The 11,814-nt window shown below is 36.8% G+C and overlaps 1 protein-coding gene across 1 annotated transcript in view; it reads left to right on the top strand.

The window, feature by feature from the left end:
* Positions 1-11,814, top strand: part of SPG11 (spastic paraplegia 11 (autosomal recessive)) — a 30,471-nt gene that overhangs the window by 11,303 nt on the left and 7,354 nt on the right. Inside the window, exons 15-27 of the mRNA XM_009321431.1 lie at positions 224-290; positions 740-905; positions 2,055-2,260; positions 3,060-3,168; positions 3,710-3,869; positions 5,075-5,332; positions 5,552-5,752; positions 6,069-6,176; positions 7,292-7,454; positions 7,866-8,080; positions 8,445-9,189; positions 10,045-10,187; positions 11,219-11,417. Of these exons, the coding sequence (XP_009319706.1) occupies positions 224-290; positions 740-905; positions 2,055-2,260; positions 3,060-3,168; positions 3,710-3,869; positions 5,075-5,332; positions 5,552-5,752; positions 6,069-6,176; positions 7,292-7,454; positions 7,866-8,080; positions 8,445-9,189; positions 10,045-10,187; positions 11,219-11,417 (2,740 nt within the window). The remainder of the gene's footprint in view (positions 1-223; positions 291-739; positions 906-2,054; positions 2,261-3,059; positions 3,169-3,709; positions 3,870-5,074; positions 5,333-5,551; positions 5,753-6,068; positions 6,177-7,291; positions 7,455-7,865; positions 8,081-8,444; positions 9,190-10,044; positions 10,188-11,218; positions 11,418-11,814) is intronic.

Below are 11,814 nucleotides of genomic sequence, written 5' to 3'. Positions count from 1 at the left end.
TTAGACCAAAGGCTAAGCCTTTCTTTGCACTTGTTTGCGTTCTGATCCTACAGAGTAGATAAATATGTACCTTTGAGAGAGAAATGCACAAGATACATCCCTGCTTGATAGCAGCACAGGCCATTCCTGACTCTCTGCTGCTATAGCTCCCTAAATATTCTATAGTCTGGTCTGATGTGAAAATCTTAAGCTGTCTCAATATATTTTGGTTTTAATCTTTCAGTCATTAGTGCCCTTTGATCCCACTAAATTATTTGGCTGGCAGTCAACAAATACTCTTGCTGTATCAGGTATGTTACTTTCAAGTTTTACATGCTTTTCTAGCCTGAGCACCTAGGATAAAATACTTCCCAGTGGAATGATTTGGCAGATAAACTTATTCAAAAGGCCATTTCTTCTACAAAAAAATAGTATAATTTACTAAAATTTTGTTTTGAAATTGAAGTGTAGATAGGTTACCTTTTTCCATTAAGCTCTTCACAGATGGAATTTTTTCTACACGTATTATGAGATAGAAAAGCAGTATTTTCTTTTAAAAGCAAGTTGAGGGCCTAAGAAGTGATCTAAAGTTCTGATTTTACGACGAGAATTGAAATTTCAGTGGGGTTTGGGTATGCTGAGATTTGAATTAGAACAAGAGGAGAGGGATTTGATTGTCATCTCATTTGTGGCTGAAAGCCATTTTCAATGTTTAATTCAACTGTTTATCAGCTCATAAAAATGATGATATTCTTTCTAGATGCATCAAGTGACTTTCCTCATTTTTCATCCCCTGAACTGGTGAACAAATATGCTATAATGGAACGACTGGATTTTTTGTACTATTTGCACCATGGACGTCCATCATTTGCTTTTGGTACATTTTTGGTCCAGCAGTTAGTAAAGAGCAAATCCCCCAAACAGTTGTAAGTCTTCTCAGAAATGACAGTTGGATATTTTGGTTGAAGTTACAATCTAGCACATTAATCCTCCCCAACAGCAAACAAGTGGTGTGCATTGCATCACTTGAAGTTTTAGGTGTCCTAGGAGTCTATTCAGTCTAGCATCGAGTAGGATAGAAATAAAATATCACCTAAAAGAAGGTGAGCTTTATTTTGAGTTGCCTAAATAAAATCTGCACAATGAAAGCAAGGAATGAAAAATGTTCCAGTCATATCAAACACAGGTAGGCTTTTCTTCTAGGGACCTGAGCCTCTAGATCACTTTGTAGAAAAAAAGATGCCCCTTTTCTTTGACATTTCCCAAGGATGACGCTTCTTTAGTTAAATTAATAAGACAAATAATGTACTGGAGATTGAAGGAATTAAATTTTCTGGATGAAGCTTCAAAATTATGTGTTCAAAAGGATACAATCAAATTACACATCTTGCTTGAATACATTAAATTTACTATTAAGTATATTCCAAGTTAGTAGCAGTTACATCAGAACAAATCACTTTGTTTCTAGAATGTCTTGTTTGTGTATTAGTCACTTTGTTTCTTTTCATCATTTCTGTACAAATCAGTTTCTCTTGTGTAAACAGATAAGATTTGGGCAAAAAGGAAAACATACGTTAATGTAGACTGAAGTACTTAGTAGTTTAAAAGACAGTCAAGCATGCATGGTTTTTCCAGTTACTACTCTGGAAAAAATCTCAGATAACCAATAAGCCAGCCACTGTAGAACCCTTTAGGGTACCTTTTTGGCTTCGCGCAATCCGCAGATCAGTTTCAGGTCCTTGATGCTGCAGTGCTTGGATTGTAAACGCTGCAATGGGACTTTTTGCACTAAAACTGCTGACAGGTGTTTTTTATTAATTATAATATCAAATGCATTGGCTTTAGTTTTTGTTAAAGTTTATTAAATTGCGAAGTCTGTAGTTATAATGTGTGAGGCTTTATTCTCATACCTACATTTTTTCATAAATATGAAACTTTTGGTTTGTAAATACCTTTCATGCTAATAAAGTCTGTGAGTTTAATAAACTTTGTAGGTACTTGTTTACATGGGGAATATTTGTGTTTGAAAATTGGTTAAAAATCATACGTGTTAACCAGTGTTCTTTTTGTTTCAGGATTCAGCAAGCAGGAAATGAAGCGTATATTTTAGCTCTTTCTCTCTTCAGTGTACCTTCAGTAGGAGCAGCCTGTGTGTGTTTCCTAGAATTGCTCAGTCTCGACAGCCTCAAACTCAGGGTCGATATTAAAGTTGCAAACATGATTTTCAGCTACAGAACTAGGAATGAAGAATCTCAGCACAATCAAATAAGAGAATCTTTGGGTAAGGGTGTCTTTTGTTTGTTTTAAAATAGGTACTATGTATTTATTGGAAAGAGAAGCAGAGATGGATTGAAAGATGGTGCCTAACTTCTCAGGAATGCAGTAAAAGCATCCTGTCCTTTGAAGAGCTAAGAATTTTGCTCTTCTTTTATTCCTGCTTCTTACTAATTTTGAAGGTGCATTTTGAACCTGGCATACCAAATAAAGCGGGAAGACTGTAATATGACATGCAGCCAGAATTGTGGGAGTATCTAACAGACGTTGTCAAACAGCTGCCTAAGGCTCAGTGTAATATTTAGTAAGGTTCAGCCTAATGTTGTAATATTATAACTAGAGGATTCAACAAAGGGACATTACCAAATCTCTTTTCTCTTCCGTACTTGAAAACTGTCTTACAGCTGCAGTGAAATCAGATGTTCAAAGCTGTAAGGAAATTAAATTTATCCTAGGAATAACTTTAGAAAGTGGAATTTCTAACTATAGGTCCACAGGTGTCTTTTTGTCCCAATTAGGAAACTACTGGCATTTATTTATATTTTCCTGATCATTCTAAAAACATAGATGTTATTTAAAACTATAGGTAGAGCTTATTTAAAAAAGCCAAAAGGTTATGTGGTTTGAAAGTTGAAATTCTTTTTCAAAAATCATGTAGCCACTTTGGTGCCAGACTTGGCCTAGTTATTGAAACATGTACATTAATAGGATTTGTTCTGCTTGTTGATTCTGGTACTTTTGAAAATACTACCCTTACTCTAATCCCAAATAGCATCTCAGAAATAGTAATACGTTCTTTTAAACAGTTGAAAAGTTAACAAAATTGGCTAATGGTGAAAAAGCAGCAGCAGCAGAAGTTCTTATCTCCTTAGAAGAAGCCTTTTGGGATGCAGTTGAGCGTCAAGGAATAAAGAAGTGAGTAAAACATGATTGAAAGGATTATGCTGGCAAATTGAGATTGAGCACTGAATTTTACCGTTTGTGTATTCGGATAATATTAAAGAGATCCGTGTGTGTTTTATTGCAGTAAACTGAACAACAATATTTAAATTTAGAACACAGTCTCAGTATTTCAAATAGTAGAGGTAATAGAGGTATATTGGCAAGAATAAGGAAGTGCAGTCAGCACGTTAGACTCCCTGTTCCGCAAAGCTCTTGCAGCACGCTTAGGAGTGAAGATTGTTGACTTCTTTTCAAAGTCTGCATTGTTAAGATAGGACAGTGTACCTGCCTTGGTGGGTGGGAATGGTGGTAGTATGGAAGTAGTGGTAGTATGGTAGTGTAGTATGGAAGCTCCCACAGTGGAATGTGACCTCATCTGCAGTGAAGTCAGTGGAAGTGCTGGTGTTGCCATTTGCAGGCAATGGATCTCAGGGCACGTGATGAGTTTGTACATTGTTAACATCTGGTGTAAATACCAGTTTATTGCAGCTGAAACTCTTTGAATTCCATGCAGGACATCTAGTGACTCTAGAAGGCAGTGGTCTTTGGTAATGCAGTTCTGTAAACTCCATAATATTGGACTGAGTACATCTTACCTAAAGGAATGTGCCAAATCCAACGACTGGCTGCAGTTCATGATCCAAATCCAGCTGTACAGCTACCAGCCAGATGAGGTAAGCTGTCTTAATATGATTTTAAATGAAGATAGAGTTTATCAAGAATGTTCTTTGTCTGTGATGTTAAAAAAAAAAAAAAAAAGAAAAAATAGATTCTTTTAACAAGAGAATATCACTTTGTGGAGACAATATAAAATTGAAGCCTCATTAGTTTCCAGGGAGTTAGAAGTTGTCTCAGGATGTTTGATATCCTCTGATTGTGATAGCCCTTCTCTTACAGACGGATTTCCCAACTTTTCTACTTTTCCTCTCCCTCTTGGTATATGAAAAGCTAACACAAGACAAAGGAAATTGACTCCAGAGAGAGCTGACTGTTCAGCAGATATAATAATATACTTCTAAGAGCATGAAAGCTAACTATTAAAGGAGAAGATTAGGAAAAAAAATCCCTGTTTGAAAAATCTTACGTGATGTTATTAATCAGTAGTGGAGAAAACAGTTTGCAGAGAGGAGTGATTTGAATGTCTCTTTGAAGTGAATTGGACACAAAAGTATTTGCCAAGAAGGGGCTTAATTTTCATTTTAAATGTAGTTAAAATTATGACATATACTGTTTGTAAGTTTAATTTAAAATCATTTAGTTACTGGCTTTTTTATTGGAGAGTTACCATATGTTCAATGTGAGTTTTAATAAAGACACTCATCTTTCCTTTCAAAACTTACATCGATTTTTGTGTAAAGATACTTAAGCTTTTGAGAATCCAAATCTTCCATTTTTGGTTTTGAACGTAATTTAAAAATTAATAAAATATTACCAATTTGTAAAAATGAAAAGCAATTTGGGAAAAGTAATGTGAGGAAGTTAACTGGAAAATTCCAGGTAAGATGATACTTAGGAGACCTCGGATTTTAACTTGGATCTCTTTGTTGTTTTCTTGAAAAGAGAAATATGTAATTACACAACAGCAACTAACTAGACACTTCTCATGCTATGCTGTTAGCGGTATAAGAGACATGACAAAAACGAGTGTCTCTAGGAGGTATTTTAGCTTCATGTAAAAGGATGAGCTTCAGTATTTTATTAGAATAATTCATACCTACAGAACACTTCTTCCTCTCTAGGTCTCCAAAAATGTTCTAAAAAATCAAATTGAAGACTGTTTTATTTGTCCTTTCTGTGTATTTAGTGCTTCAGTCCTTCTTCCCCCCCCGTTCTCTTTGGATCTCACTCTGTATAGATGCTTTTGGTTCTGTTTCCCTAGGTCATTTCTGTCCTTCAAGATTTCACTCCCATTTTACAAGATCACTTGATGTTGGCGTTGGAGAAGTTACCATTTTTGTGTCCTGATGCAGGGAGTCCTGAACACAGTGCTGCCAGTGTGTTCAAGAGCAAATATGCAGATAGTCTCTTTCAAATCCTTTTTCAATGTCAGGGGAACTCCAACCCTTCATGTTACCTTTTGACTGAAGGATTGAGAGAGCACGCTCCCATTCTGAGTGTTTTAGCAGCATGTTTCCAAGTGAGTATTGATGAAGTTACTTATCTTTTGAGGAATAAGTAATTAAAAAGTGATGATTGTGCATAATTATGTTAAATGGTAGATACGTAGGTTGCATTCGAGGTTTTTTTCTGTTTTTGTAGTAATTGTGAATAGTATGACACATTTGGCCAAGTGATATATAACGAGGTGATGTTTGTCTCTGGTTATTATAAAACCATCATTTTTGTCATTTGACAGGATGCAAACATTATTCATTGTCTCTGTGTTTGGATAATTACTACTGTGGATGATACTACCAGAGCTGAAGCAACAAACCATATTCAAAGCTCAGCAGAAAATCACGAATGGGATCTTCATGACCTATCAGTTATCTGGAAAGTCCTTTTAAGAAAGCAAAAAAGTAAAACGCTTCTAAATGGCTTTCAGCTCTTTTTAAAGGTAAGGTAATGTCTTTTTAGTGGTATACTCGAGTGTATCTCAAATCATCTTGGAGAGGAGATGGCCTATAGATTCCCCCTCTGTCTTGCTATTTGTGGCCTAGATAACCTGGGTGTAATCCACTGAAAATCCCAGTCAAGTAAGAAAATCTTTGCATGGAAATTCTTCCAATTATTACAAATTTGCAGATTATTATCAACCTTGCATGCCATTTTAATAAATGAGAACTTTATTGTTCTGGTGCTGAGGAAGACAAATTCTACATTTATTGAGGTACTTTTAGGAAATAATTATAACCTATTTTTGCGTCTTAAAGGATTCCCCTTTACTGTATATACTGGAGATGTATGAACTATGTATGAACTGTAAAAAATACAATGAAGCTAAAACCAAACTGGACAAGTTTCAGGAAAGTCTCACAAAAGTAAGCAAATTCATTTTCTCCAATTGTCTTTGCCTAGGTCTTCCCTTATTAGAATGTGATAGGCATCTAATGTCATATATGAAAGTAATGAAAAAGGGTATGCTTAGAATGATCTAGGAGCTGATTTGTGAAGCAGTAGGTTTCAGCAGATTGTTTTTATTGCTGGCTGTTGATGGAAAAATGTTTTTGACAATTCAAAACCCGCAATGCATTTTTCTAAATCATTTTAAGTTGATATGGGCAGATTGAAATATCAACCTCCTTGTGTGAGCAGTTTACTGTTTGAAGGTTGGCATTGACTCAAGTAGGACCACTGTTGGTAAATTGAATTATTTGTGGTGAGTAAGTGTGGGATATTCTCTATTCTATATTGACCAGGGCAAGTCAATACTGAGCTGATAAAGAAGTGACTTACAGGGAATATCTGGTTAAGAAAGACAACTTTTTTGAATATGTTTCAAAGTTTCTGAAAAAGTCTGTGATATTGCTTTAGTTTTGGTAGTTGTGTAGACTTTTCTTTGAAAATGACTCGGTGAACTGAATTACACACTTTGATTGAAACACTGATTTAGCAGTTGGTTTTAAGAGGACCAAAGTGTTTTCATGCAGGGTTCCTTGTTTGTCACATACAGATGTTTCACAAATTATTTCAGTTCTGTCCATCACAATTTTCTAGTTCTCTGAATACCTTGGAAACTAACATTCCATGTCATTAGTGGTTTTCCTTCCTGCAATTCAAGCTAAGGCTGGATCGGTTTCCTTTCCTATGCTCCACTCACATAGTGGATATGCCTATAAAGTATACAGCTCTATGATAAGAGCTATTAAATCTAGCAATTTATTTTATCTGTCCATTTCTGATCCTTCTTGCATCTTTTATCTCTTCCATGATTATCAGGAGTAATTGGTGGCCACCCTGTCATAAAATTTACTACTTTCATATCAAAGTCAAACACACATCAGTGACGGATCAGTGCCCCCTTGGGAATGGCAGTTCATTGTTTCTTAAAGGAGGTAGATCTGGTACACCTTCCATTTCCAGTGTGATTCCCACCAAAATGCAGAACATACTTGCAAAAAAACCCCCCAACACTTAAAAATCTTTATCTACACAGCTTAAAACTGAAGATGAACCAGCAGCTTCAGAATTACCCGTACAATGGTTGGAATCACAAGCATTGGTTCTTCTTGAATTGATGATGCAGCAATGTAGAACGGAATATGAATTAGGAAAGCTTTTACAGCTGTTTGCTGCAGCAGATAGTCTTCTACTCAATGGTAAATACAGCTTCCTCTCTTAGATGATATTACCGCTTTAATCTCAAGACCACATACAATGTTTTTGGAGTGACTGAAAATGTTTTCTTTAAGTGTATTCATACTGTTTTATTTTTGTATAAGAATTTATATAACCAGAGTTGGTCCTTATGGTGAATTGCAGTGGTGAAAATGTAATTGTCTGTGTAAGTCTGGGAGAATTATTATGTGCAACTGTTGATGAGGAGTGCACAGACTATCTAGAGAAGTATTTTAGTTATGGATTTAGAGCTTATTTTCAGTCCCATGAAAGCTTTAGAGCGCAAAATCTGTATTCCTCCTCTGGCAGGGTTGCTGCTGAAATAAGTAGCAGAATTTCCTCAGGTTTAGAAACCAGCTGCCTTTAATTGTTTATAAACTCTTTTAAAACAGGCCCTTATGTGAAGAAACTCTGTGCACTCAGTGAGACCCTGAAAGATTCCTCCATATCAATTAATCGCTCCATCCTAACCAGTTACGATATGGAGACATTTCAGAGTGAGTGCAGATCAATTCTGGAGCAGCTACAAGAGAAAGGAATGTTCTCACTGGCTCGGGAGGTAGCAGCACTAGCTGAATTGCCTGTGGACAACGTAGTTACCCAAGAGGTACAGTATAGTTAAATAATGATATTCGCCTCTTAATACTCCTATTACTGGCAACATTGAGAATGTTACTTCTCAGTCTTCCTGAAACACAAATTTTTCTTCAAATCACTTTTTATTTTAAAGGCAAGTACACCAAACAAGTTGACGATAAGTGCTGGGCTGAAAAGGACAGTGTAGCTTTCCTTATTCTCGTACTATTTTTACTTGCTATACAATCAGTTTTATTTGGTGAGAAAAATAGATGGATTTGTTGCATATTGAGACACTTAATCTAAATTCAGTTTTTCAGTATTCTAGCCATCCAGTGGCAGTGATTTTTCTTTTTTGGAAAGATAGTTATTTAAAACCTTTGTAAATTTTGCAGGTTCTAAGAGATCTACATCGTTTAAGAGACATTGGACAGTGGCATCAAAACCAGACAAGAATTGAATTCTGGAAAAAATGTAACGACAACTTCATTAAAAATTCAATCTCCAGCAAAGCTGCATCTGATTTTTTTTTTAATCAGGCAAACACAGTATTTGAATCTTTAGCTCATGAGAAGATAAACAGCATTATGGAGAGACGTTTGTTGCTTACCCTAGCTGGCCATTGGCTAGCCAAGAATGACTCGGTGTCACTGCACAAATTGGAAGAAATAGAGAAGCAGATCTGGATTTGTCGCATCGCACAGCAAACGTTATCCACAGATGAGGGGTCAGGCAAGTCGAGATTTTCCTCCCATATTGTAGTGAACAGGGATCTTACCTTTGATAACTTAGCTAAGGAGTTTTCTTTTTCAAAGCTACCTGCTCTGAACACACCAAAGTACTTAAAACTAGAGGGTCTTGCATTCAGAGAGTCTCAACAGACCTTGGCTAATGATGAGGAGGAATCACTCAGGTTTCTGATCGGATGCCTTCTTGATGAAGGAAGTGTGCATGAAGCCAGCCGTGTTTGTCAGTATTTCCATTTCTACAACAGAGACGTTTCAGTGGTATTGCATTGCAGAGCTCTGGCCTCAGGGGAAACTGATTTAGACAAATTACACACAGATATTCAGACTCTCCTTGTAGCAAGAGAGAAGACATCTGAAAGCAGTGCGTCTCAGCAAAGCAGAGTCCCAAGTGGTAAGTAACACTAACCAATTCAACCACTTGACAAGTAGTACCATTGCTGGGGTTTCACTGGATTCTTCCTCTTTTGTTACGGTGTTAATTTCCCCCCAAATTTCTGCAGGAAATAAGGACCTCCTGACAGCGGGTTATCTCCTTGGTTCATAAATACTCTAGTGAAAAGAATGTGAAGCCTTGTAATATATATTGCTTGTATGTGCTTCAGACAGGGTGTTTCTGTATACAGTTTCTATAGTCTCTTAACTGTTCATTTTTTATAGTTCACAATTCTGTTCCAGTAAAGTAGCACTGAACATCTATGTTCCTGCTTTTAGAATACACACTCTAATAAATCTTGAGTGTGTTCCTGGAGCTGAAACATGGAAATGCTTTAATTAATATTTTCTCTGAATTCTTTGTACATTATAAAGGGTTTAGTGTTTCTTGTTAATAGCAAGGCTGGTAATGTTTATATATAAAGTACTCTGTGCATATTTATGAAGTCTGAATGAGAAAGCTGTCAGCTGGAACATTACTTTCTAATACTAACATGTATAAAGCTTAATAGGAATAGAAGAGAATAAATGAAGCCTAAGCCATCAGAAAGACTGCTGAACATTCTTATGCTTAGGAATTTTACATCTGAGATATTATTGTGGATATTTTAGCTCTGATATTTGTGTTCTGTCATATTGTTTGTACCCTACAACTTAAAAAAAAAAAAAATCACAGGTATCAAGAGCACAGTTTTCAAGGACTGAGAACGTATTATGTATTTGCTACAGATTTCTGGAGTCTTGCTCTAAGTATAAGGCTTGTCAGTGTTATCTGTCTTTATGAGAAAGGAATTTATAGTATTTTTGTTTCCAGCATCAAGCTTAGAAGACTGGACGCACATTGTGGCTCCATCTCCAGATGATCAGCTTGTTATCAGTCTGAAGGCTCTCATAGATGAATGTGTCCATGGAAGAAACTACTGCAGACAGGTTCTCTGTTTATATGAACTTTCTAAGGTATGTGTCTAGTAACATTATTGAAGAAACAAGTGGTTTGTATCAAGCTGTGCTGTGGAAGTTTGTGGAGGAGGGGATAGAGTGGTGAAAGTTCTCATCAGGTGCCTGAAACAAGCTTCAGAGGGTGAAATTACCAAGCCTTTGTGTGGAAAAATGTCCAGATGCTTCCTAGGCATGAAGTGTTGAAATGAACTCAACTCCCAGACTCCCCAGGCCCCTACCTCTGATTCCACTAAGCCAGATTTCAGCCTGTGTCTCTTTGATATGCCTTTTTTATAATCTTTCAAGCATATGTTGTTCATCTAGCACTTTGCTTTAGGCCTTTGTTGTGGGATGCCTTCATAATCAACACCAACCCAGAAGCAGACAAAGAGATAGCAGCTGCCTTAGAAGTTTTAGCATGGAAGTGCTCTGCAGGCTCCACACAGTGGCAGCGCTTTACCCAGAGGCTGCTCAGAGGAGTGGCTAATAAGTTCCAAGTGGTTTGACCCAGACAGTGATAGGAGAAGTAGCAGACTGTTGTTTGCTGCTTCTCTGCTCCTTGACCTTCATAACTGCCAGCAGCCCACCTCTGCTTCTTCTCCAGAGGGTGCTGCTGAACACTTCTTTCAGGGTACAGAACCCCTTTCCATGGTACTTGGTCCATATTGTTGGAATGTAGCATTATTTTTTTCTGAATAAAACTAGCAGGTATTTCTTCTAGGTATTTTAAGTGTTAAGGTTTATATTTGGTTCAGGAAAGCGTCTCTGTCCATGGCAACAGCTCTGTGAGTATTAAACTTCAAATACAAAGTACTTACATGCCATCCTGATCTGGAGAACATTAATACTGAAGATATACAGATGAAGGCACTGTTAACTGATATAAGGACGGATTATGTTTGCATTTTTTGAAACTGAGTTTTGTCTGCTTCTCCCGCGCTCCCGTCTTACATCAGCTCATCATTAAGAAGATGTATGGCAGGTCAATATATGTTCTGGACTGGAATTTTTGCTGTGTAGAATTTTCTAAGTGTATGTGTGTTTCTTAGGAATTGAACTGCTCCTACAGTGAAATGTCAGCCCACGACCCTGAAAAAGTGCTTCAAGCAATTCTGTCATCCCATCAGCCAGACAGATGCAGGAAAGCTCAGGCATTCATCACCACGCAGGATCTCCAGCCTGAAACTGTGGCAGAGCTAGTGGCTGAAGAAATCATGCAGGAATTATTGGCATCTTCAGAAGGGAAAGGTAGTAAAGAGGCTTGAGCTTGTATTTTAGCATTTTTGGTTTGTAAGTGTGGTATCTGTGCATCTGAAAAACAGTCCTTGCTCTCGAGATACTTGAGTGCTAATGATAGTAATGTTTGGGCAGCTTTTGTATAAGGTTTGTAAACCTTGTACACCTCGTATAAGGTTTTGTACAAATGTCTATTTTTAGTTACCTTTGTGTCCAGTGTGGTGTTGCAGTACTTAAGGTTTTATTTTTTATGGATGTAAATGTAATGGTTTTAAAAAAAAAAAGGGTTGTCTGGGTTTTTTAATCATGATCTTTGCAGCCCCACATCATCTGACTTGGGAAGACTCATGTTAATTTCTTTGTGAAAAGTGTGGCCAAAAGATTTTCCCTTTTTTTTAATACTTTGTGA

Source organism: Pygoscelis adeliae, unplaced genomic scaffold (genome assembly GCF_000699105.1).
Source record: "Pygoscelis adeliae isolate BGI_AS28 unplaced genomic scaffold, ASM69910v1 Scaffold13, whole genome shotgun sequence".
NCBI lineage: Eukaryota > Metazoa > Chordata > Aves > Sphenisciformes > Spheniscidae > Pygoscelis > Pygoscelis adeliae.
Note: the sequence above shows the minus strand (reverse complement) of the source record. Positions and strands in the feature narration are given on the sequence as shown.